General features: G+C 32.1%; 6 protein-coding genes across 7 annotated transcripts; 2 read left to right on the forward strand and 4 right to left on the reverse strand.

Annotated features, from left to right (window-relative positions):
* Positions 1–1484: 1484 nt before the first annotated feature.
* On the forward strand, positions 1485–4674 carry LOC108840535 (nuclear/nucleolar GTPase 2). Its single transcript, XM_018613668.2, has 11 exons — positions 1485–1771; positions 1852–1985; positions 2075–2204; positions 2644–2807; positions 2891–2992; positions 3079–3183; positions 3278–3406; positions 3496–3636; positions 3796–3896; positions 3968–4025; positions 4111–4674. Exons 1-11 carry the CDS (start codon positions 1537–1539, stop codon positions 4570–4572), a joined length of 1761 nt encoding a protein of 586 aa, XP_018469170.2. The 5' UTR covers positions 1485–1536; the 3' UTR covers positions 4573–4674.
* Positions 4675–5850: 1176 nt separating this feature from the next.
* LOC108860376 (putative RING-H2 finger protein ATL19) lies at positions 5851–6544 on the forward strand. The gene has a single exon (XM_018634267.2). It carries the CDS (start codon positions 6010–6012, stop codon positions 6541–6543), a length of 534 nt encoding a protein of 177 aa, XP_018489769.2. The 5' UTR covers positions 5851–6009; the 3' UTR covers position 6544.
* Positions 6545–9168: 2624 nt separating this feature from the next.
* Positions 9169–11602, reverse strand: LOC108814400 (putative ubiquitin-conjugating enzyme E2 38). Its single transcript, XM_018586965.2, has 6 exons — positions 11413–11602; positions 10450–11112; positions 10305–10368; positions 10092–10231; positions 9695–10006; positions 9169–9614 (listed from the first exon to the last, which is right to left on the reverse strand). The coding sequence occupies exons 1-6, from the start codon at positions 11482–11484 to the stop codon at positions 9300–9302; spliced, it is 1566 nt and encodes a 521-aa protein (XP_018442467.2). The 5' UTR covers positions 11485–11602; the 3' UTR covers positions 9169–9299.
* A 654-nt stretch (positions 11603–12256) lies between these two features.
* Positions 12257–13410, reverse strand: LOC108841564 (cytochrome c oxidase copper chaperone 2). 2 transcript variants are annotated; one of them, XM_018614318.2, is made up of 2 exons: positions 13255–13410; positions 12257–12629 (listed from the first exon to the last, which is right to left on the reverse strand). In XM_018614318.2, exon 2 carries the CDS (start codon positions 12626–12628, stop codon positions 12401–12403), a length of 228 nt encoding a protein of 75 aa, XP_018469820.1. In that variant the 5' UTR covers position 12629; positions 13255–13410; the 3' UTR covers positions 12257–12400. The 2 variants fall into 2 exon arrangements, with proteins under 2 accessions (XP_018469820.1, XP_018469826.1); XM_018614324.2 differs by lacking the exon at positions 13255–13410 and adding an exon at positions 13174–13222.
* A 603-nt stretch (positions 13411–14013) lies between these two features.
* Positions 14014–14955, reverse strand: LOC108841973 (uncharacterized). The gene has a single exon (XM_018614766.2). It carries the CDS (start codon positions 14717–14719, stop codon positions 14267–14269), a length of 453 nt encoding a protein of 150 aa, XP_018470268.1. The 5' UTR covers positions 14720–14955; the 3' UTR covers positions 14014–14266.
* Positions 14956–16184: 1229 nt separating this feature from the next.
* On the reverse strand, positions 16185–19391 carry LOC108841535 (probable hexosyltransferase MUCI70). The gene is made up of 10 exons (XM_018614295.2): positions 19234–19391; positions 18766–19015; positions 18435–18659; positions 18129–18348; positions 17934–18043; positions 17325–17527; positions 17136–17239; positions 16880–17067; positions 16616–16815; positions 16185–16535 (listed from the first exon to the last, which is right to left on the reverse strand). Exons 2-10 carry the CDS (start codon positions 18908–18910, stop codon positions 16341–16343), a joined length of 1590 nt encoding a protein of 529 aa, XP_018469797.1. The 5' UTR covers positions 18911–19015; positions 19234–19391; the 3' UTR covers positions 16185–16340.
* Between the last annotated feature and the right edge of the window lie 8191 nt (positions 19392–27582).

The following is a 27582-nucleotide window of genomic DNA, read 5'->3' on the forward strand; positions in this document are numbered from 1 at the left end:
ATAATGATTCAAAATATATATACTAAAAATAATATTGAAGAAATAATTCTAAATTTTATTTAATAGTGAAAAGTAATTATAGTAATTTTATTTAATAGTGAAAAGTAATTATAGTAATTCTAAATCTCTATTAAATAATAAACAAAAGAGAATTATATCATATTTTTGACACATGTCACCATCTTAAATTTTTATTGACACATGTCACCATCTTAAATTTTTATTGACACGTGTCACCATCTTAAATTTTTATTGACACATGTCACAATCATATTAATAAGTAACTTTGAAGAACCAAACTTTCCTTTTAAAATTTTTTTTTCCTTTTTTAATTTCTATTAAATAATAAACAAAAGAGAATTATATCATAGTTTTGACACATGTCACCATCTTAAAATTTTATTGACACATGTCATAATCATGTTAATTAGTAACTTTGAAGAACCAAGCTTTATATTGAAGAAGTAATTCTAAATTTTATTTAATAGTGAAAAGTAATTATAAAAATCATTTAATAGTAATTTTTTAGAAACTTTCCTTTTTAAAAGACTTTTCCTTTTTTAAATCTCTATTAAATAATAAACAAAAGAGAATTATATCATATTTTGACACATGTCACTATCTTAAAATTTTATTGACAAATGTCACAATCATATTAATAAGTAACTTTGAAGAACCAAACTTTCCTTTTCTAATTTTTTTTTTCCTTTTTTTCTACTAAATAATATACAAAAGAGAATTATATCATATTTTTGACACATTTACCATCTTAAAATTTTATTGACACATGTCATAATCATGTTAATTAGTAACTTTGAAGAACCAAGCTTTATATAATAAGATACAATTTTTTTTGTATTCTCCAATTAATTTTTATATTCGTTGAAATATGATAATGTATATAACTAACAACTTTTATAAAAAATATATAAAATTAAATGTTTTCTTAATTTGTATAAACAAATTTAATGTAACATTTAAAAAAACTGAAAAAGTATATATGAATAAGAGATTACCAATTAACAAACTTTCAACCCGATTCAGATGACAAAATTGATAACATAGAATCTAGAAACACAAAATATATCCGTCACACTCCAGCAGTTCATAATAATTTAACAATTTTGTGTTGTTGTTTCGAAATTCTCAAGATAGCAAAAAAAAAGAAGAAAGATTAAAAATTCATTAAATCACTAAATCTTCTCCTGATGAATTGTTAAAGCATGTCAGTTTATCATGTTAACCATCCCACCGAATATTTTAATGAAAATATGACCCTCTAAATCTTTACATGATAGTCGAATGATCCAATGTTTATCCACTGATCATTTTACCCGGAATGCACCGGTCTAATCAGAAATCCGTAAGGGCTTTTCCGATATAATCAGCCCATGGGCCCTAACTAGTGAGATCCATTAGAATCTTGTAAGCCCATACCAAGTGGTAAAACAAAAACCCTAGCAAAACACTCTCTTCTACTACCTTCCTTCACCGTCAAAGGGAAGAAGAACTCTAAACAAAAAAAACTCTTGAGAGATGGTGAAGCCTGAGAGGAAAGCAAACGTCTCCGGGAAACCAAAACACTCCCTCGACGCGAACCGTGCCGATGGAAAAAAGAAAACCACGGAGGGGCGTACCTCCGCCACAGTCCGCCGTCTCAAGATGTACAAGACCCGTCCCAAGAGAACCCCAGGCGGTAAAATCCTCAGCAACGAGTATCAGTCCAAGGAGCTGCCCAACACGCGGATCCAACCCGATCGGAGATGGTTCGGTACGTTTTAAATACTTCGTAACCGTTAACCGAATCAATTTTAAAAGCTTATCTGCTTTTTTTTTTAATGTATCGCGTAGGGAACACGCGCGTTGTGAATCAGAAGGAGCTCGAGTACTTTAGGGAAGAGATGAAGACTAAGATGTCGAGTAACTATAATGTGATTCTCAAGGAGAGGAAGTTACCTATGTCTCTTTTGACTGATAACAAGAAGGTAAAAAAAGGTTTTAACTTGATTTGGATTATTAGGTTATCAAGTTTCGGTTTTTTGATTCTGTGTTGTGTGTGTTTTTTTTTGGAAAGCAAACGAGAGTTCATTTGCTTGATATGGAGCCGTTTCAAAACACTTTTGGTAAGAAGACAACGAGGAAGAGGCCAAAGCTTGTAGCTTCTGATTATGAAGCCTTGGTGAAGAAGGCTGCCGAGTCTCAAGGTACAGTTAATTTCTAGATTTATATTTTATTTTTGTTCCAAAATTATAGATTTTCTAGAATTTTAAAGTAGTTAATATGGATAAGTTGTACTATTCTAAGAAGTATTAATTGAAAATATTAGAATTGGTTAATAGTTATTGGAAAATCTATAGTAAATTAAACAATAAGTTTAATTGTAAACATTAATTTTATTTTTAATATGCGTGAATATTCCATAAAATAGTTTTTTTTTGGAAAGGAGAGAGTACATGATTGAAACGTTGATTAATGCATACATTTGTTGATAAGATCATTCGTTGTTCATACATGTGTTGATGTTTGTTTCTAGTGTAATGATGAAACAGTGTTGGAGATCGGTTGAAACATTTCATGCTTGGCTGTTTTCGAGCTTGTTGTATTGATTGAACCGTTTTTTTTTTTGTTTGTGTAAATTTGAAGATGCGTTCGAGGAGTTGAATGGGGCAGGTCCGTCTGGGGAAGGAGGAGAGGAAGAAGATGGGTTTAGAGACCTTGTGAGGCATACTATGTTTGAGAAGGGACAGAGTAAGCGTATTTGGGGCGAGCTTTACAAAGTCATTGACTCCTCTGATGTAGTTGTCCAGGTATGTCTTGATTTAAGGACTGAGCTAATGAAGGAGTTATATTTGTTCTTATTTTGTCTTACTGGTTTTTGTGTGTTTGACAGGTTCTAGATGCTAGGGATCCGCAAGGTACTAGGTGTCATCATTTAGAGAAAACCCTGAAGGAGCATCACAAGCATAAACACATGATTCTGTTGTTGAATAAGGTTTGTTCTTTTGGTCTTTTGGATACTCTCAGCTAGGTTTTGTTAACTGCTCCTGTTGAGAAAGTTACTGTGTTTGTGCTTTGAAGTGTGATCTTGTACCGGCTTGGGCTACAAAAGGATGGTTAAGGATATTATCAAAGGAATATCCAACTCTTGCATTCCATGCAAGCGTTAACAAGTCATTTGGAAAGGTATTGTTATCGACGACCCATGCTTTTGAAAGCCTCTGATCTATTGATTAAAATAGTTAAATCTCTTGATATATCTTTGCTCTTATGGTTTCAGGGGTCACTTCTCTCGGTTTTGAGGCAGTTTGCTCGTCTAAAGAGTGACAAGCAAGCCGTGTCTGTAGGTTTTGTCGGGTACCCAAATGTTGGGAAATCATCAGTTATCAACACACTGCGTACCAAAAATGTAAAACTTTCTTTATTAATTTCCTGTTTAAAGAATCTGCACAGTTGTGAATTTACTTGTTCTCACACTTTCATTTTTCTCTCCTCCAGGTCTGCAAGGTTGCGCCAATTCCAGGGGAGACCAAGGTTTGGCAGTACATCACACTCACCAAGAGGATTTTCTTGATTGATTGTCCTGGAGTTGTATACCAGAGCCATGACTCTGAGACAGACATCGTCCTTAAAGGAGTGGTATGTTTCTTTTACTATTGATCAAAACATCTAGTTTCATGTTGCCCTCATATGAAAGTTGTCTTATGTAAACCCATGATGGATTGCCACTTTTGGTCTCATGGCTGTTTGGTACTGCGTTATCTTACTGTTACTGATTCAATTCTTTTGATATTATAGGTGAGAGTTACAAACTTGGAGGATGCATCTGAGCACATTGGCGAAGTCCTGAGGCGTGTCAAGAAGGAGCACTTGCAGAGAGCCTATAAAATCAAAGACTGGTAAGTAGAACTTTCTCATCCTTTTGGAAACAAGGTTTTAAAGTTCTGATGTCCTTATTATTTATATACAGGGAGGATGATCATGACTTTCTTCTTCAGCTATGCAAAGCTTCTGGTAAACTATTAAAGGTTTGTGTTATCCAGAATTTTGTAATGGGAATGATGTTCTGTAAGTCAGAGAGAATAACAGTATTTTTTTTGATACATTGATCAGGGTGGAGAGCCTGATTTGATGACAGGAGCAAAGATGATACTCCATGACTGGCAAAGAGGTCGCATACCTTTCTTTGTCCCACCTCCTAAGGGTGAGGAAAAGGCTTCAGAAGGAGAAGGTGAAGCAGAAGTCACAGTGCCAGGTATAGATCAGGAAGCCATTGCTGATAACAACCAAGCAGCTGCTGCGTTGAAAGTCATTGCTGGCATCATGTCTTCCCAACAACAGAAGGATGTTCCTGTCCAAAGGGATTTCTTCGACGAGAAAGATCTCAAGGATGGTGATAAGGGAAAGGAGACGACTGATATAGACGAGGAAGATGGAACCGATGAGGATGCGGACTCCGAAGATGGAACCGATGAGGATGCGGACTCCGAAGATGGAGAGGAAAGTGAGAATGATTCTGATGAGGATGTTGTGTCAGAAAATGAAGAAGAGAACGAGTCGGATTCTGCTGAGTAATTTATGCTACACTTCAAAGTTTTTTTTAAATGTTATCTGTAGCCTTCTCCTAACTCAAAACAAGAATCTTTATCAATTACAAAACGATATTTTATTTATTAAGGATGATGTCTTATGAAACACCGAAGTTTGTAGTTTTGAAATAAACGTGATGAGAGTTAAATAGACTTGCGTCTAATGCAACCGAGATGCAACCGTGTGGCTTATCACCAGTCATAGTACCTGTGTGTGTTCTGGCCCTCATGCACTAACTTCAACAGTGAAAAGCCACTGCCACTGCCTTCACCAGGGAGTTGAGTACAGTACCACATGCAACACGGTCAAAGCTATCACTGCCACTGCCTTCACCAGGGAGTTGAGTACAGTACCACATGCAACACGGCCAAAACCATAACCGTAGATTCTAAAATCTATCCTAAGTATTTAATAATGTGTAAATTCTAAAATCTATCCTAAATATTTAATAGTGTGTGAGATATTTAATTTGAAAAGAAAAATGCATACAACAATATCTTTATAACACAATGATTAGATTCTAGTTGACGAAAATTGATTTTTATTAATTATTAAGATTGAATATAATAAAGAAAATGAGATCGATAATTACAACTGAGACCAAATGAAAGAAAAATGGTTTTACTAAGAACTAAGTTTAAGATTGATGTAGGTAGCTAATTCTCTCTTTAGAGTTTTTCATATCTGGTGTTCTCTTAACTCGGATTCTCTTTTATAACAGTTTGACTCCATAATCTTCTCAACCGCCTGTTCGGTCTCCGGAACTTCCATCTATTATGATCGACCTTGCCAAATCCGATTAATTCTGACTCGTGGGCCTTCGTTCTGCTGGGTTTTGTTCGTCTGTTTCCATTATGTCGAATTTGTTCGAAATTGAGTTCAACAATAGCCTAGTTTGTACCACTTCAAATTGAACCGTTTGTTTATTCCGGATGAACAATAGCCTATTTGTCGTTGGGGATGAATAAATCTGCAGTATCTCTTTTCCAATCTATTCAATGTTGTGCTTACTTATATTTCTAACTATTTCACATTATTGCTTCTTGGACTATTTTGGCATAAAATTATTAATAAACCATCACTTAACTACTATACTAGACTAAGAGGATTTCCACCATTGGTTTGTTTTTTCAAAATGGATCATTTTAAGGCAGTTTGTGCTATTATCCTTCTAAATATTTGGGATAATGTTGAGATAACAATTATATAAATACATATAAATCATAAAAACATAAGATTTGAATTTGAAACCAACCCCTAAATTTAGAAATCCATACAAGTCAATTGCCATGGCTTATCATAAACAACTAAATTACAGGTTTCATTACTAAATATAAATCAGTTTAAATCTTTGTATTGTCACCTGTAAGTCATCATCTTGAACAAAAAAAATCTGAAACCTCTTTCTTGCAAAAAAAAAAAATGATGAACTCAGAAGAAGATGTGGTTAGTTTCATCACCGTGCTTGGCCTTGCCGTTTTCATTGGTCTCTGCTTCTTGCTGATTGTTCTTATAGCAACCTCAGCGATCATCCTTGTAATCTACGTCATCATCGACTGTATCCTCAGACCATTCTTAGGAACATGTCTCGACCTAGATCTCGAGATCGGAGTCCAAAGAGGCCAACAACGTGCTAGAATCGTTACGTACCATGCGATCATCCCGACCGATCTACACTTACCATATTCCGAGAGACAAGAAAAAAGAAAACGAGGGTTGAAACAAAGCGAGATTGAAACCCTACTCCCGAAATGGCGTGTTGGACAAGGTAACAATCACGAGGAGGACGAAGAGAGGTCGAGAGATTGCGCCATTTGTCTCAGTGGTTATGTTGTTAATGAAGAATGCAGAGTGTTCCCGGTTTGCAGACATATGTATCATGCGGCTTGTATTGATGCTTGGCTCAAGAATCATCTCACTTGTCCTACCTGCCGTAATGATTTGCCAGATTCATGACAATGACAAGCCTGTTTTATTTTTGGATTTGTCGTAAGCTGTACATAGATATTTTCTTCTTTTTTTCAAGAGATGTTTAAATCCAAAAAATCCACTTGCTAATTTTATTCTTCACCTTCATGTGCTTTGCAAATGGCGAGTTTAGTCCGAAACAGCGGACACATATCCTGTAAAAACAGAGGAATGGCTTTTTGACTTTTTTATTAGTTCTACTATCATTACTATATGTGTCTAAGTTAAGATTACAATCTAAAAGTAACCAATGAAAGTAAATGCTAACAGTCATCAAATTTAATCATCAATTATAATGTACACCAGGCTTCTGATTCGTAAGTCCGCACAGAGTGTTCTATTTAACTTTTATATTATTTAATTCTTTTCAATATGACTTAATATTGAGTGTCATTCTAATATTTCTTTTCAATAAGTGTCATTCTAATATCTTTTACTTACACAAAAGTGTCACTTTACAATTTCAATGTAAATTATATTTACTTTCAATTGAATATTAATTGCAAACTGCATTAATCTTATAAATAATTTTATTTATCTCAAATATTATTGATCAACAAGATGTACTTAATAACAACTTACATATATTTCCGTCATTTTCTTAATCTGTGTTATTTTACTTTTATATATTGAATTTCTTTTAAAAAAATAATATATATATATATATATATGAATTTAAAAATAATTTAAAAATAGATTGTCTGAACCTGATTCAATCCCGCAAATATCTGAACTGAATCCAAACCAAATTTATATATGCACAAATTAAATTGAAATCTTTAACCCCAAATCCGAAACCTTATGAGCGTCTACCCCTCCATCAAACAAAAAGAATATGAAATGATAATTATAACTTGAGCTGGATCGTTTTAATAATATTGATAACTAAAATAATAATCATTGGTTTGAAAAAAAGTTTGCATTTAAATAATATAATAACCAGGATATTCGTTTAAATAATCGTTATTAATATCAATATTTTGAAAATAACATACGTGATTTACGATGTTTACATATTTGGTTGTGCTAATTTATGATGTTTACTATTTTTAATCAAAAAAACATATACGCAAGATTTTTGGCGGCATAGCCGCATAGTTAATATTTTTATTTACTTTTGAACTTTCGTTTAGGTAAGAAATATATAGGACCAGCTACTTTCCTAAAGTAAGATCATTATATAAGTAAATATAAGATATGATATAATATCACCAAATTAATTACTATTAATCATTATATAGGTAACATGCTTTATAGATATTAAAGGCCATCTCACGAGATAAGAATTTTTAGTTAAGATTTAGTGGGAAAAAATAGACTGATTTAGTAATGTATAAAACGATGTAGTTTTAAGATAATGGTATAGATCTGTAATTTTTGTGCAAAACTAAAAATTAATTACTATTTGTACTTCAGTTTTAATAGATTAGATATGAAAACTAATTCTAAGTTTCTCAATTAGACATGACCAGTTCATGTCCTGCCTCTATTTAATTTGTTATGTAGTTCAGGTTGGTGGGCCCATCAGCCAAAAACGATACAAAGGTAAAATTTGTAACCTCTGTTATGTTTGGCAATCCATGTCTCATCAGTTCCAGCTTCCATACCAAGCAGAATCTGCATCTATATCTATAAATAAGGCCTTTAGAGGAGCTGAAGAGAAAGCAAGCAATTAATCTCTAGAAAGAAGGTGATGATGGACAGGCTGCTCTTGGATTAAAAGGTAAATGTTTTCTATTTTGGCGAACCATGAAATTATAAGTCTAACACTCCTCTTAGTTTAAATACCGAAGGGCTAATGATCACCTTATTCTTTGTCATTCTATTGTATCTGGTTGATTATTCGAGTTGTTGTTGGTTCACAAGTAGATATATTAAGAATTTGAGTGCATTTTCAGCAATTTGCATCGTAATTTGATATGAAATATACATTATAATGATTCATAGTGAACATACTTTTCTATTTATATTAGTTTTTCATTCTTCAGACATAAAATGTAAATAATAAAATATGTTAACGATTATGGTGTTTGAAATTTTACTATTTGAGTATTTTGTAATCTCTAACAAAATCAGTAGAGATGAGTAAACATTATTGTTATTTTTAATTAAAGATCAAACTGAACATTTTCTATACTTCTTAACATTAATAATATAATTCTACAATAACAATTTTTTTTTACTAATTTCTTCAACTCTAAATAAAATATTTTTTTAGTAATACTTAATGAAACTTTTCTATAATTACATACAAAATAATTATTTATTATTTAATCATCAGCCGGTAGAACAGACCAAATCCTAGTATTATATAATTTTAGACATTTACGAATTTAAGTGTTCAGTTTATAATATTTAAAACATTTGAACATTCCAAAACTAAAAATAAATACTAGTATTATATAATTTTAGACATTTACAAATTTAAGTACTCAGTTTATAATATTTAAAACATTCGAACATTCCAAAACTGAAAATAACTAATATTTTAAATAACTAAAATGTATTGAATCTTTGGATATGGTTTAATTCCGGTTAGAATTAGCCGTTCAAATATCTATAAAATTCATCTCTTAGATTTTTTGGTTCAGTTCGGTTTGAAGTCAAGGCCTATTCTCAATAATATTCATCATAACATAAATTATCATAAATTTGGGGAAAACAACAAAAAGAACTTTTCCTATTTCCCTCTACACTTTCAGATTGATTATTAAAAACATGAGAAACAAAATGGTGGATTTGATTCACCTCTTTGATCTGCTTCTTTTACGGTTTCCTTTACTACTCTCTGCGTTAGCATTGATCTCAGGCATCAGTGGTTTCGGCTTTTCTTCAAGCTCCTTCACTCCTAACTTAACGAGTTCATCCACAACTGTCTTCATAAATGCAGCCACATCGGTCCTAAACTTCTTGGAGCCACTCTCACTAGTTTCTTCAATGTCTTGGACACCACCTTTCACCATGGAAGCAACAGGAGCTCCGTCTTTATACGCATTGCACGCTTTCACTATGTCCAGTGCCCTCACAAAGTAATGGCTACGAACAAACTCTTCAAAGTGCTGCACATATGAAGAAGATATCAACTGTTTTTTTTTTTTTTAGAGTAAAAGGGTTTCAGCTTTGGACTAAGTTATGTTACCTTGGGTGGGTTTCTCATGCTGTAAACCATTGTCCTTAACGACAATATGAACACGTTCTCACTATAAACTTTGGAGTGAGCCTCCCCTGATGGAGTCCCCATGGTCATCTCGTATCCAGGTTCGTTGAAGTATGGTTTTTGATTCAAGATGAGTGCTTGGATTGAGACGAGAAGCTGTAACATTGTGGACTCCTTTGGGAGCCATTTCTCCCTTGAGTTACCAGTCCATGTACCGAGAAGACTCAAACATACTTTACCACAGTTGTACAGATTAGGGTTGATTCTAAGCCCACCAGAATGGTAATGAACTTTCTGTCAACAACAAGTAAGAAACTTTCAAGTCATTTCCCAAAAAAAAGAAAAAAACAGTAACAAATGTTGAGAGGACAGGACATACTGGTGGAGCTGAAGGATAGCTATCAGGGAACTGAATATCGAAAAAGAAAAGACCGTCATGGTATGGAGTTCCCTCAGCTCCAATGATCACAGCTCTCAAAAGATCCATTCTTGATTCACAGGCTCTCACAAATATAGTCTCTGTTTGCAACAAAAAAAAAAGTGAGACTTAAAGAAAAAAAATGTAGCAGGCATATTAGTATATACACCAAACCTGGCAAATCATTCTCAAGAATCTGCCAATCTGCTTGAACCTTCTTCACCCAATTCTTTGAGTGCTGTTTAAGATTAAACAAAGACATCATGAATATCAAAGAAACAACCTTTGAGAGGATAAAAGTGTTATAAAAATCAGTCACCTGCTTTGAAGCTTTGCCCTTAGAAGCATAGTGATGATCAGAGAAGTCCTCAACAGTCTCAAACCTTTTAAAGTCTTTCAGAAAGTTAGCCTGAGCTGAAGGAATAATAACCTCAGCCGCTACAGGAGGCCTAGAAGAGCTACTACTACCAGAAGAACCATCAAGTTTAAAAGGTCTTGAAGGAGGAGCTGGCACCATCACTATATCAGGAGGCTGAGGTAGAAGAACCCTAGTGGACGACGAAACCGAAGAGTAGCTGCTGCTAGTTTGATTGGTCTGATGAGGGAAAGCCAAACCAGAGAAGAAATCCCATGACTGAGGAGTGGTTTCAATAGATGTGTTGTTCCAAACAGCTTCCGTGGAGCTTGCTCTACTCGATTTTGGAAACCCCCAAGGTTGAGTGGTGGACATGAACACTTCTACATCGGTTGGGAAGTCCTGAGAGTTCAGAACGGCTTGGAACATGGAGTAGTCATCAATGTCCTCAGGCGTTATTCCGTTATCCAAATGATTAAAGAGGTTATTATGATCATAAAAGGACCCATCTTGTATAGCTTTCCCTTTGTTCTTCACATCTATAATAACACCATTGTTGTTATTAACACCACCACCACCATTGCGGAACTCGTATTGTTCCACATCGATCACTTCAGGAATCACAGCCTACAACAAAGATCAAAAGGACCAAACTTTACTATTCAAAACAGAGAAACATACTAAACGTGACAAAGAACACAAAACTAAATATTAATCAAAACAGAGAAACATGTGAAACTGTAAGAAGACAATCTAAACCTATATATAAGGCCTAAAACACTGAGATAACAGAGATGATCATCACGCTAGAACGAAGCCCTAAAAAGGACAAAAGTTCACTTTTTTCCGAGGTAAATCAGTAAAAATTGAGCACAGTCAAAAAAAACAGATTGATCTCATAATTGTCGAAAAAGAAAAAGATCGAACCTTTCTGGGTTTACGAGTTCTTGAAGCCGAAGGGAACAGAGGAGGAGCGATCTCCACCACGTCGGGCTCCATAATTATCTTTTTCAAGATTTTCTCAAATCCCTTTGAATACTCGTTTTTTTATAACAAAACGAAACGAGAGTCCAATTCCTTGTTAATGTCATTTATTATTGTTACTTTCTTTAATTATGATTGTCCATTTTTGGGTTTAAATGTTTTTAAGACAATAATGACTTGAACTTATGGTCTCTGCGTCTGGGCCCCAACTAAAACCGAACATTAATTTCCATATTCTGCTGACGTGGCTATATCTACGGTTGAGATGAAGTCAAGAAGGCGAGAGGTCAGGAGTTTACAGCCGTTGGATATGAGAACCGGTTATGAGCTTACGGTTTTTTAATCACAGAGCAATCCTTCCTAGCTAATCAAAGGGAAGATAAGATAATCTTGAACAAGATAACTCCAGTAAAATAAGTAAACAATTATTACTTTTCTAAAGTAATAAATAAATATACAAGTTGGACTCTGACCAAGAAAATGTGCAAAATACCAAAAAGGAAGTTCTATACACTGAAAAAATCACTGATAAAATATGAGGCCACTATTAACCCTAATTTCTTAATTAGAGTTTTTAACTTCGGATATAAGAAGTTTTTTTAGCTTTTCTTAAATTTTAACTAAAAAAAAATAAAAACCATTTCTTAAATAAAAAAATATAAAAATCATCTTTTAACCGAAAAAAAAAAATCAAATCATGAATTAACAACTCGGTTGAGAGACCAAATTAATCATGCTCTGATTTACACATAGAGATAGAGTTTTGATTTGATCTTGACCACACCAATAAGTTAATGTTTTGATTTGATCTTGACCAAGTTATTACATGACTTGTTGTGTTGTGTAAGTTTCAGGAAAAAAAAATAATCAACAATCTATTGTCACTAATCATTTTTCCACACTCCATAGACATTTTGTCTTTAAACAATTCTCAAACTTTGAAACCCTCTGAGCGAAGACACATAAGATGAGCTTCGATCCATTTGGTGCAAGCAGATTCACCGTTTTCAACAATGCACTCATCTCTTAGCTTCTTAGTATCCGGGCAAGCACAACATATCCTCTTCTTTGGCTTTGTCTCGGTGGCAGCCACCACTCCCACATCTTTGCTTAGCTGGCTCAAGGAACACGCACTGCCTTGTGCTTGTAAACCACTCATCCTATAATCAATACTCTCAGAATATGACGACATGAAAAAAATCCAAAAAACAATAACCAAAGTGCACATAAAACATTGCAACAAGGTAACATAGGTTAAGCTTAAAAGGGTAAATACACATGAAACATTTAACATTTAACAACAAATAAATAAAATGGTCTTCTAAGTTAAAATCAATATACTCTGAAAGTGTTAATATCAACAATTGCAATATCAAAAAATAACTAACTGGGTTCAAGCAACTTAGCATGACAAGGGTCCAAAGAAAATGGGGATGGGCTCAACGTCTGAGTTAGCAACATGAATCTTCGTAATTTAATCTAATCTTTTTTTGGGTGATTGATAAATCAAATCAGGCAAAACCTTAGAAAAGACATTGGTCGCAACTTAAACCCATGAGCTTCAAAACACGAAAATCTCATTACCCAGATACATAAAAATTCAGAAACAAGTTTAACGAAACTCTAATCCGATTGAACGAGCAAGCAGGCAAACAAACAATCCTCGGGAGAAAAAAGAAGACTGTTTCTAAATTTCAATCGCACCGTCAAATGAACATGATCTCCAAATTAGAGAAACAAAACAGATCGAGACAAGAAGCTTCGGAGATTAAAGAAAGAACTTACCTTTTTGGTCGGCTTAAAAGGAGGAAGAGTCGAGAAGTGGAGAACCCCGAGAGAATCTTCGGGAGAAATGAGAACTGTAACAAGAAGCTTTACCAGAAGAATAGTCTGAAAATTGAACTGATAATGGGTGATAATTGGGCTTTACAAGCCCATAATGTTTTTTCCCACAAAAGATAACAAGCTTACAAGTGGTGGTAACATGAGTCTACTAACTTTATTCACATTCAAAGAAATAATCAACACAGAATAATCATCCTACTATGTTCAGAGGAGGTTAGTGGGAGAGGAATTTAGTTAGAGTTATGTATGATTTTAAGAATCAAAATATTTGTTAAATTTCTAAAGAATTTTAAATAACTTTTCATATTTAGAATTTTATGAAACTATCATATATATGTTTCTAATGAATTAAATTGTAAAATGTTCAAATTACATAACAATAGATTTTAGATTTTGATAATATTATGTAAACTAAATTTTTCGAATAACAGTGAATTTCACATGTCCATAAGAAATTATTAGGCCAATAACATTTGAGTCTGGTAAAAATGTTGAAATCTATTAACAATAACCATAAAATTTGAAAATTTTAATGATCACCCACTAACACTCCTCAATTACATTATTAGTGGACTGGAAATGGGCTAAAACAGGCCCATAATTATATATTTACGTTTTCTACAAATTGACAAGAGGATAATCAGAGAGTGTAATTTTCAGTTTTTTCATAATTAAATAATCAAAAATCAGAATCTCAGATTCTCTTTTCACAAAGGGTTTGGATTGATTCAGCAAAATATAGAGGATCTACATAGCAATAATTAGAGACCAATCAAAAATAAAATCCTTGATCTTCTGAAGATATGAATCCAAACTATTTATTGTTTGATCTGATTTGATCTGATCTTTGTCTGAATTCCGACAGATGCTTTCAGTTTCCTCTTACCAAATCTGAAGACTGGAACGCTTTTTTGCTTAGCCCACAAGTTACAACAAGAATCAAAAACATCAATCAATCATACTTTTCTCTCCATGAATAAACAAGAAAGAACACCCAGGAGATCCCTAAAGCTATATCTCCAAGAGCTTGCTTAGGCCATTCATAAGCAAGATCCTCAATCTTCCACTCAAACAAAACCCTCCACGAGGCCATCAACACGTAGAGAATCACAGACCCTCCAGCGAAGAAGCTGTGAAACTCTCTGTCTTTGACGAAAGACACCATGAACAGTGTCAAACCAATAGCAAAGAGAAGCAAACCGGAGAAAGACTGAGAAATCTGAATGAGTAGCTCATCGTGCGGCGTTGATCCTTTGAGTTTGCTAGCGATTTCACTTCCTGGTCCGAAGATGGAAGCTTTCTCTGTGTAGAACATCATTAGGGTTCCACTTGTTAGAGCGATGACTGAATGGAGTATACAGATTACGCGAAAGAGAGATGGGTTCATTGAAACTGATGTAGTCATGGAGGAGAAGATGAATGAATGAAAGGAGAAAGCTTTTGGGGAGAGAGATGATCTGATTTGGAGATTTGGACTTTGATAGATTCCATGATTTTGATTTCTTTAGTATGATATATAAACACTTTATTATTATTTTAAATAGTTTATAAGTTTCTGGGTTTGACGTGGGTCACTCTTTGCCTCTTTGGACAAATTCATTTATTTTTCTTCTAGAAAAACTAGACAATTTCAAATCCACGTCCGAGCTAATTCGTGATTACGGTTAATAATTGTTGTTTATACTAGAAAGAAAGATAGGATTTGCAATTTAATATAATAATATTATTCTCTTTCTGAAATTTGAGGTGGAGAAATATTGAAAGATTCTTGGCAAAAATACAAAATAAGAATAATTGAAAGATAAATATATGTGGGGTCGAAGAACGCATCGGCATGGACTCGGCTCTTGGAGTTATATATACTCCATAACTTTTTGTTCTAATTAATAGTTTTTTTCCCAAATTTTCAAATATAATAAACTAGAATTTTTTTTATCAAACTAGAATTTATTAAATACTCCCTCCGTTTCAAATTATATGTCGTTCTAGAGGAAATTTTTTGTTTCAAAATAAGTGTCGTTTTCGGTTTTCAATGCAAAATTTATTGACAATATTCTCTTTTCTATTTTTCTATTGGTTGATATATGATTATATGTATTGGTAATAGTATTTTTATTTTGGAAATATGTAAAATTAAATGTTTTCTTAATCTGTGTGCATAAGGTTAGAACGACATATAATATGAAACGTAGGGAGTACCAACTATTTGCTCCTTATAATTAATAAGTTTCAGTAACTTTAACAAATAGTAATTTAATGCTTCATTATTTTTTACACGGTATTATTAATTGATAAAATAATTAAATATTTCAAAACATATTTCCTTAAAATATTTTTAAACCATTTCTTCTGTTAATTATCCAAAGAGATTATTGATGTAGATTCTGGACTTCGACTTTTTGTAATATATTTTCTTTTACTGAAAGATATTTTTGTGCAATAACATTATTGCACCAATGGGAAAACCACAAAATATCTAGCGGAATCTGCCTTTTGCTTCTTTATATGAATCTGAATTATTTTTCTCTCTTTGTTAAAATATTGGTTATAATAAAACAAAAAGGTATACAAAACGTATTTTTTAGACATAGTTGAGGATAATTAATTAATTATATAAAGTAAAGCAGGTAAAATATTGCATAAATGCCGCATTGAAGACTTATCGGTTACAAAAATTAAAGTTGATTAATGCCAAGTGGAAAAGACCCCATCTGTACTACAATGGCCCCACTCCGACGTTAATATCCTATATCCATAGCCGACATCAACAACAACAAAGAAATGATTATCGACCGGTTTAGTTTCGGTTTAAATTTGTATCGGTCTTAATTTTGGTTCAATGGTTATTCTATCTATAAGAGGAAGTGGGGAACATAAAACTACTTCAACTAACTTAAAGAACTTGTCAGTTAATTTAGTTAAGACTGCAAAATTTCAAACTATACTTCCACATTAATTCCCAAAATAATAACAAAAAATTGCATTAAAATAAATAAATCTTACAAAATAAAGTGGAAATATCTCTGTTATCTCATGTTTCTTCCACCAGCTGAAACTTTCCGGTGACGCCTCTTTCCACGTTGTCCCGGAATCTTCTTCCCTGTAGTGGCTCTACCACCGACTGCTTTACCACGTGGCAAAGTCAGTGGCTCAGGAAGAACCCTAGAAGAAGAAGAAGCTCGAGGAGGTTTCATGCTCATCAAAACGTCTCTATGATAAACCTGTTATCAATCAAGAAACACGCTAAGTCTCACTTTTTCAGACCAAACAAACCAAACTCTTTTGAGTTGTGTCTTTTTACCTGTTTTACAAAGTTTCGTCTTTCACAGTCCAAGAACATATTAATACTCCAATCCACCTTCTCTCTTATCTTGTCTCTAGCAATCGCAAAACTTAACTGATCTCTTGAGGTAAACCGGTCTACTTCGTTAAACCAAACACACGTGAAGAGGTTTGTGATCGGTATGTGTTCTCTTATGATTGTACAACCTTCAGGAACATCTACAAAAAAACACTCAACTGAGCTCAAAAGACACAAGAATCTAGGCTTTATTAAAACCATTACCACTTGTTATAGGAAGCTTAGCATCATTATAAGGCGTCAAGCCTTCCCTCTTGTAGAACTCTACTTGGTAATCAATCGATGCATTGTCGTATTTTCTCGCGGCTTTGTTCGCCTCAGCCTCCACAAACACATCAAAACGTCTGTAGTGTCTCGAGATTGCGATACTAGAGTTCGTTCTCCACAAGAACCTGAGAGTAGACAGATAAAAGCTTATAGCTGCTTCTGGCCTTAACAGAGAAGTTAATCTTTTTTTTACCTTTCGAGTATTTGGTATGGATCTACAACAAGCTGGAGCTTCGCATCAAGCCATATAGAGTACCTAACATTTGGGAATAATCTATGCAATAGAAGCTTCGGAATCTGTAAAAAAAAAATGCATTAACGTGTTACACAAGGAAAACATTCAAATCTTTGGCTTTATCTATTTTCAAATCTTTCTTTTAACCTTTCCGTTACGCCTTGCATCGGTGTAAGGGACGTTATGCACGACTATGATCCTCCATAATCCCACTCTCTTGTTATCATCTGAGTAACTTGAAGTGTTCTTGAGATATGAATGTGTTTCTTCGTCAACAAACATGTAGAAAGGGATGTTCTTCCTTGCCACCTCACTGATGTTCACCGGTTCTTGAATTATGTCATACTTTCCTGATTTAAAAAAAAAAGCAAAAAGATTGATACTAAAAATTCAATTACCCAAATATATTTTATTCGAAAAAACTAAAAAACTATCTTAATTATCCGATGCTTCTATCCAAACAATCCGAATAACCCTTCTATCCAAACAATCCGAATAACCCGATATTTAAAGTAAAATACCCAATTTTTTTTTTTTACTTATATTATCCAAAATTACCCTAACCGAACTAAAATCGAATTGAACCAGAATTTTTGTGTGGATATTAGCTGGTTCCAACTTTGCTAGCCGAACCATATTTTGTAAATACTTGAACGGTTCTTATATTTCTGGAACTAAAAACCGAAATACCCGAACCCAAACAGAAAGCACAGACTTAACCCAAATACTAATGCACCAAACAAAAATTTGTTTTACCAAATATAGCTGAAGCAACAATCACATCATGGAACTGGTTCAGCTCAGGAAGGATATCTTCATCGATGTCAAAACCGGTTTGACGACCCGGTTTTGTTCCTTTGACAAACCTGCAGGAAAGAAAAAAAATAGTAATCAGAAAAGAAAAACTCTGATGGCTGGAGAAGAACACAGAGTTAAGCAAAGGAAGCTTACCCGCAATGCAATGTCATGGACTCTTTAATGTCAAAGGAGTTAGTCCTATCTTGTAGAGAAGGATAACCTCCAAACTCAGAGCCTCCTTGACCTTCTTCTTCACGTTTTACAGGACTCTCTTCATGGACATATGTCAAATTCTTGAGCTCAGGAGATTCAAATGGATGCTTTGGCATATGAGCTAAGGCCTCTTCTGGAGATAGGTAGCATACAGGACACGCTGTACATAATAACAAGCCCAAAATGGTAAATGCAAGTTTATGCAGTAGAAGCATAGCAGAAACTAAAACAAAGAGAGAGATTTACGGCGTGGTCCAGGCCTTCTGAGTCCAGGTGGAGGAGGAGGAGGAAATGAAAAACTATCGCAAGGATGGTGGTGAGAAGGGAGTGATGGAGGAGGATGGATGATGTCTACATCACTGCTTCCACTTTCAATATAGAAAGAACTCAACTCTCTACTCAACGGTGTTTGGTTGCTAACAAAATCCATGGTCTCAATACTCTGGTGAATGATTGGACTATTATTACTCTCTGTTGTTATCACAATGCAAAAACATTAACCATGATTCAGACAGACTCCAATATCTAAAATGATTCAAAACCACCCCAATTGATTGAAGAATTAAATATTACTAACCTTTGTTGATAGTGTAGGAACCCAAGATAAAGACAACAAAAGCAAGGCTGAGAAGGAGCAGCATTGCGAACCGTCTACGTCCTAAGTACCAGCAACATAACAAGGACAGAGATCTCTCCTTCTCTTTAGAATTTGAAGTGAGCATTGTTGAAGAAGAAGAAGATAGAGACTCATTATCTCTTAAACCCTTTAGATAGAAGAAGAACTCTCATATCGAAAAGAACCAAACTTCCTTTTTTGTCTCACAAAACTGCAAAAAGAAACATTTATAAAGGAACAAACTTTGTTATTACCAAAAGCAGGGATCGACAAAGACTTGCATTTGCAACGGTAAAGGGACAAACTTTAATGACATTTCGATTCAATTGAAAGTACCCATCAAATCATTGAGCCCACAAAATCGGAATCTAGCCCTAATCCAAGAGATACCTTAGGGAATCGAGAAAAGAAAAAGAAAAAAGAGATTACCTTTCTGAAGGAATGCTGCTTTGTTTGTTCTCAATTCGTTTCTGGATTTTACGAAATCAATAAATAGTTTGGTGAATGTGTCGCCAAATCTCACTGATCCCCTTCGATCTGCGGATAACATTCAGTGCATACTTTGGATTTGCAGTTCAGTGTATTTCCCTGATTTAATATTCTCATAAATATTTTTAAAAAGAATTTATTTAAAACAAAAGTTTTTTAAAATGTGGTAAACTGTAAAAAAAAATTAAAAATAATACTTTTTTATTTTCATCTTGGACACAATAGCCTTGTAGTTCCTCTTAATAAGACAGTTGCAGGGTTCGAAGCCTGGCTTTGTGAGATGGCAGCAAAGGTGGTTTGGTCACCCCACTTGCTCTTCTCAAAATATAATTCAGTTTATTAAATTATAAATTAGTGATCATTATTAAAACATTTTTTTGTCAACAATAAATTATTCTAACGTGATTCCACCGGTTCAGTAAGCCAAACCAGAGGTATCGAATCGACATATAACATAGCTGAAGGTGAACTCCTTGCCCCATGAACAAGCTTGTCCGCCATTGTGTTTTGCGCCCTTGGAATATGTCGGATCATTATTAAAACAATTAATCATAAATTAATATATTTATTATAAACTTTAATGTGTTTTAATATATTAACAATGCTAAACCAATGCCAAAACAATTAATATTTTTATTTAAAAATTTATTATGGAAATATATATTTAAAAATAATGAATAAATAAAATTATTTAATATAGATGTGAAATATTTACAGTTCTTGTTATAATTTTATAAATACAATTATCTACTGAAAAATGAAAGTTAGTTATTTATCAGAAAATAATAAGAGTATTTTTAATTTTTTTCAGTTTTAAATTTTTATTTTGGTTTAGTATTTTAAAAAGAATATTATTTAGTTTTATAGTTATTTTATCTTCATGATTTTTATTAAATAATTTATTGTACTTGTAGTATTTTATAATTCGTTTTTCTTTAATATTTTCTCTTAAAAGTTAACATTTATCTTTATAATTTTTTGTAAAAAAAGTACTTTCAAATAGCACTTTACAATTATTGTTTGTTTAGGAATTTTTTTTTAAGAAATTGAAAACTACAAATCAAATATTTTTAACAGTATATAATTGTGAAAGATTATGTTATAGAAATTTTTCTTTTATAAAATCCTAAAGATAATTGTAATTTTAATTTTCTAAAATCCTAAAGAGAACTTTAAAATACTATTTTTGTAATGAATACTTTCCTTTTTAAAATCTCTTTTAAATTCTAAAGAAAAGATAGTTATATCATTTTTTGACAAATGTCAGATTCTAAAATATTTATTGACACAATTCACAATCATTTTAATTATTAACTTTGAAGAACCAAACTTTATATAATAAGAAGAAAAAAATTCATCAAGATTACTTTCCCAAAATAACTTTTTCCGAATTAAAAAAAAATTATAGCTTTATATATCCTAAATTATTCAAGTAATTGGTTGTCTTATCTCTTATATACTAAAGCACAAATCACCTAGCATCAAAAACCCTTAACTGAAACTAAATAAAAATATCCATCGAAGCTAAGTAAAAGCTAATCTATCATGAGATCAATCAAAACCATTTGTCAATAAAAAGGATTTTCTCTTAAAAATTCATATCAAATCTAAACCCTTCATTAAAAATGGTGGTAAAAGTGGTTAGTGTAAACATGAAATCAAAACTAAATAAAAAATATCCATCGAAGCTAAGTAAAAGCTAATCTATCATGAGATCAATCAAAACCATTTGTCAATAAAAAGGATTTTCTCTTAAAAATTCATATCAAATCTAAACCTTCATTAAAAGTGGTGGTAATAAAAGTGGTTACTGTAAACATGAAATCAAAACTAAATAAAAATATTCATCGAAGCTAAGTAAAAGCTAATCTATCATGAGATCAATCAAAACCATTTGTCAATAAAAAGGATTTGCTGTCCAATCTTCATAGTAGGCTGAATCGGGTGCTGGTAGACTGCCGTCAAGAAATATGAATCTTTCGTGAATTAATAGCCATACGAAAGTTGATGAATGAATATTTGAATCGTTGAATGAATTTCTATGCTTCAAATCGAGAAACAAAGAAGAAACAAGTTAATATATGAATAGTACAAGTACATCAAACTGCTTCAAATTATAAAAAAAATATAATATTATATAAAAATAAAAAATTATTACCAAACATCTATATTATAAAATAATATATTTTAATCTATATGTAAATTACAAAAATGAAAAATGTACATGAAATGTTTTATAAAACCAGCAATTTTCGAGTTTACATTCAACACAAGTTAAAATAAAACACATGCGCAGAGGCGCGGATCAACTTCTAGTTAGTTACTTAAAAAAAGAACTTGAGAAAATCATGTTTTAAAACTTTGACATGAGTCTGTTTTCCGAGAAACTTTAATTAACTATTATAAATTTAAATACTTTCTTAACATATTTCATCATAAAATAATAATATAAGTTACCAAATTTCAAACATATATATATATAATTTAACCACTTTTTAAGTAACAAAAAAGAATTCCCGAAATAACTCTTTCATCCGCTCTATTTCTTAGGTTTCTCCCTTTTCCTAATTTGTTTTTAATTATTAAGAGATTTGGTGAGCAACATCAATAATGATACTCTAATAATTAAACCTGGTTAAATTTAGTGTAGATCCGATTTTGTTTATAATATTTCAAATTTTTTTGAATAATATCTTTTTCAAATCATATTCTATTCAAAATCTGATATAAAATAGTAAAAAATACTTTTAAAAAGTAGAGTGGCTAGAGTTATTACTCTATGTTAAAGTAAAAACTAGATTCTAACCCGCCCGACTGGGCGGGTGTTATTTTTTTTCAACAATATACCATTTATAATTTCTTCTGTTTTGGATATGTCGTAAAACTATTTTGTACGTGTTTCTATATGTTAGAGTGTGTTCATTTTGTATCTTTGTTTTGATATATAATAGATAGCCACATCCTTTTTTTAAACGGATCATCTATTCTATTAAATTTATTAATACAATTTATTAACTTGTATGATTATCTAAATGACCACAATAAAATATATCTAAAATACAAATTTATATTAGTTTTTGGATTTTCATTTTAATCACATTATATTGGGTTATCTTATTGACATTCTTTTTTTTTTTTTGACAGCAACAAACAGACTCATATAGACTCTGTTATCCAAACTGGTAGCTCTGCATCCATATGAACGACAAAAGACGGTTGCTTCCTTACACTGCGTGCTAGACTGTCCGCCTTGTTATTTTCTGTTCGTGGTATATGAACGAGCTCTGAACTGTTGAAACTTCTCTTCAGGACGAAGATATCCTCTAGGTAACTTGCAAAGGCTGGCCACTCTTCTGGTTCCGAAACCATCTTCACCAACTGAGAACAATCCGTTGCAAACGTAACTGAAAACTGCCTTAGATTCCGCATACATTCCATTGCCCAAATAAGGGACTCTATTTCTGAGTGTAGGGCCGAACTAGCCGCTCTTGTATTCCTTGCTCCCATAAGTCCATCAAAACCTTCCAGTGTGCTATACCATCCTTGGCCTGAAAATTGGTCATGTTCTTTCCATGAGCCATCCGTAAAGCACCATCGTCCGGGTATATTGGGTATCACTGGATCTGACAGGCTAGTACTGTCTAACTCCTGAGTCACACTCGCTTGTGCCTCGTCCCATAATAATGCCTCCTTCTCTGCCAGTTTAAGGGTCTCTAAAGGATCAATATCCAAATTACTAAACACTTTATTATTTCGTGCTTTCCATATGTACCATAAGATCCACGCAAAATGATGGTCATTCCATCCTGGTGGGATCACATAATGTCCTGCTTTCGTATTCCGAAAACGATTATCAAGAAACTAACAAGTGCAGTTGCTCAATTTTGGTGGAGTCCATCGGGCAATACGAGGGGAATGCACTGGCAATCATGGGACAAAGTGTGTAAACCCAAAGAGGATGGAGGATTGGGATTCAAGGATTTCTCGGACTTTAATACGGCTATGTTGGGGAAACAACTATGGCGTTTAATCGAGAAACCAACTTCTTTGTTTTCTCGAGTTTTCAAGGGGAGGTATTTTAGGAATGCATCGCCTTTGGAACCAATTAGATCATACTCGGCGTCCTATGGATGGCGTAGTATTATCTCTGCTAGATCTCTGGTTAGCAAAGGACTAATCAAAAGGGTGGGAACATGATCATCTATCTCTGTATGGAACGACCCTTGGCTCCCATCCACCCGCCCGAGACCAGCAAATAAAAACAATCATACTCTTTATCCAGATCTCACGGTGGATGCTCTTATTGATGCAACATCTAGAACCTGGAATCTGCAGGCTATAAGGACACTGGTGGACCCACTGGATGCAAAACTTATCGAAAGTTTGCCACTGAGCCGATCTGGGCAAAATGATCGGGATGGTTGGCATTTTACATTGAATGGGAAGTACACAGTTAAATCAGGATATCAAGTGGAGCGGGTTTATCCGGACAGAGGTCAAATCATTCAGGAGTATGGCCCTTCGGTGAATTCTTTGAAGGCTCACTGCTGGAAGATAAGGTGCCCACCAAAAATGAAACATTTCTTATGGCAATTAGTCTCGGGATGTATATCGGTTAAGAAGAATCTAATGGGAAGAGGTTTGAAAGGGGATACCGTTTGTGACAGATGTGGGGAACCGGAGGAATCAATAAACCATGTGTTTTTTGAGTGCCCACCGGCAGTTCAGATTTGGGCTTTGTCAAAAATCCCTTCAAATCTGAATATTTTCCCGACACAGTCGCTGTTTACAAACATAGATTATTTATTGACATTCTTTTATAAATGTTATTTTATCGATTTTTTTTACAAAACATAGAAATATAGAAAACATTATTAATGAAATTACCACTAATGGAGAATTATATATATGTATATAGCATAATATAGTATATTTTATAAGAAATATATTAAAATTTGTTAACAATTGGCCCATTTAAAGGAGAAACAAAATTAAAATTTTGATACTTTTAATTAGTTGTTAGGGAAAGAAAATAATAAATTACAATAACAATTATTGTTATGATATTATTATGCAAATAGATAAATATCAGTTGTGATTTCTAGGATATGATCCAATGTGACTTTTAAATGTTAGATAAAATCTGTACTTCTCTTTTAATAGAGAAGATGAAGACAAATTAGTGTAAAATTTAATTTAATTTAATTTAATTTTGTTATTTTAAAATAAAAATAAAGTGATATTCCTTCTGATTCATAATAAATGTCACTTCATGCATTTTATTTTGTTTTAAAATAAGTATCACTCTACAATCCAATGTAATTTTGTACATTAAATCAAAATTTTACCTTTTGAATAACTAATAGTTTATATTAAAATTATTATATTTTAATTAATCATATATTAAATAGAGATATATAGTTAATTATACAAATTTTTAATCTTCTTAAAAAGTGTCAAAGTGACACCTATTTTTAAATGGAAAGAGTATGTTGTAGATATTCTAACCAAAACTAAAGGTCGAATATATGCACATTAATAAAACGTGTTGCCTTTTAAAGTTAACTAAAATGAGAAAAGAATGTCCCTATGACAACAAATTAGAAGATATTCATGTATCTTTTTTTCTAAAGAAAATTTCATGTATCTGAATAATTTAAAATTTTTGAATAGTTAAAATTTCATGTAACTACTTCAACAAGTCAACGCGTAAGATATCTAGCATCTGATGTGCGAACCGCAGTATCTACAACTTTTTTACGGACTCCATAACAAAAAATAATATATTCTGTTAAAGATATTTTTTCGCGTAAATTATTTTGAATAGGTAAATCAATCATTTGACTTTGGAGATCCTACATTAATCCTTTCATATCTACTAATTGATGTACTCGAAATGCATTTTCTCTATCTCCCGAAAAAATATCATATGGACTGGATTGAAAGGGTCCGTCATCTTAAAATTAGGATTCATTTTCTGTCGCAAATATTCACTTGTAGCATACCATATCTCAATAGATTGGCGTCATTTTTCTACCGCATGTACATTCCCATAATGATGGTGTTTTTCCAAAATCAAAATTTGTTGTTCAGCATCTTGGACAAGTTACAAAATTTACATCCAGATTTTTTTATACAAATAGCTAAATTAATGTCTATTTATTTTAGAAATATTATATCCATATATATTAATCATTCAATCTATTAAAAAATAAAAAATCAGTTAATTAAAAACTAAAATTTTAAATACAAGAAATTTAAAAGTGAATTTTTAATTTTTTTTCTTTCAAAACCTAAATATCGGAACCCAGCCCGAAATAATTGTATGCGAACTAAAAATATCCGAACCGGATCCGAAATACAGAAATACCCGAACGGATTCTATACTCCTATACCAAAATACCTGAAAATCTAAAATATCCGACCCAAACCCGGACGGATACCCGAAAGCCCACCTCTACTTATACCCCCGGATTAACTAATACTTTGTTCGGATTTAGATGACATTTTAGAACTTTTGTTTTGATACATATGACGTTTTCCAAAAAACTAGGTAAGATATATCAATAATGATTTTATTTATCCTTTATATTACTCCGTATGTTCCATTTTTAGTGATGTTTTAGATTATTCCACATAAATTAAGAAAACACATATTTTATGTAGTTTATCTTGGTAACATAAAAATACATTAAATAAAACTAGTTTAACCAATAATAAAAAAGTACAGTATTTTATAATTGATCATAAAATTCAAATCATATTAAATTCTACCTAGATTATTGAGAACATCACTTAAAATGGGACAAAATAAAAATCTTAAAACACCACTTAAAATCTACTTTATTAAAACAGAAGTACACATATGGATTAACCATAAGATTTACTACTTATTTACAAGTCTATGCCACTGAAGTATTTAATAATCCTATATTTAAGCAATTTATGTTTTTTCCTAATTTATTAAATGATTTCCTAAATCAGATTTTAAATTAAAAAAGATTTGAGAACAATAATTTTTTTAAAAACGACTTTCCTAAAACATAGGTATTCCTTATTTTGCATTGCTCCTAATATTCATGTACGTATTTTATTATGGCCAAAATGATAATAGGTGCACATATCATAATGTTAGTCTAATAAACCATTTATAAATCATCTATGGCCAAAGTCATAATTTTGAAAATCATCCGGCCCAAGTTATCATTATCATTTTCATATTTGTTTTTATTGTTTTTATTATTTTCTCAAGATAATGATTTAAGAATCTATTTTTCCAAATCGTTTAAAACCCTTTTTCGAAAATTCTGTAGGAAAATAAATTTCACTTTAGTAATATAGATTTTATTCATAAATTATTAGTATAATTCTTTCACAATATAAGTACAATTAGTTAGAAATATTAGATTCGTTTATATGATGCATTGTGATATAATAGACAACTAAAATCACAAAGTATAATTATTCAAAGTAATAAATAAAATTGCTATGTTTTAAAATGTTATATCAAAAATTATGTAATACATTTTAATTTACAAATATATATCAAATATATATATATATATATATATATATATATATATATTATACTATTAGTACAAAAACAATTAAAGTGAAAAGAAATATTTATGCTGAATTTTTTTATACAGTCACGGATCAAGCTATAGAAATAAACAACAACAACGCAAGATTAATTTTCTTTAATAAATTTATTTTAATATAAATCATATTTCCAAATATGTTTATATATTTTATGTGTTTATAAATTTATTTTATTTATTTTAAGGGATGCTAAGATTTTGAATTGGAAAAAAATGACCCACTCCTATATTTTTTTTTTGGAAACTTAAAATTTTGTATCATAATATTTATTAAACATATAATTTTAATTTTAGTTTTTATTATAAATGTAAAGATTAATTATCAATTTAAATTTGTATTTAAGTATTACAAATACATAATCTAACATAAATAAAAAGGTAAAAACATAAAATAAATACCCGCCCGGTCGGGCGGGTGAAAGTCTAGTAGGAACTTAAAATAGGACGGAAGGAGTATTCTTTTTAGTTAACAAAATTAAGTCATCTACTCTTTACGTTATTAATGAATGAGGATACTAAAGGAATTGTGCAAGTTTCTTGTTTTATGTGAAAAAGTTAGAACTTTAAATATAAAAAAGGGAGAGTACAAAATTAGAGTTTAGAGTTAAGAGGTGAATTTTGGGGATTCAGTTTTAAATTTTTAAAAATAAAAAATAAATTTTAAAAAAATTAAAATAAAAAGGATTAT

This window comes from Raphanus sativus, chromosome 1 (genome assembly GCF_000801105.2).
Source record: "Raphanus sativus cultivar WK10039 chromosome 1, ASM80110v3, whole genome shotgun sequence".
Classification (NCBI taxonomy): Eukaryota; Viridiplantae; Streptophyta; class Magnoliopsida; order Brassicales; family Brassicaceae; genus Raphanus; species Raphanus sativus.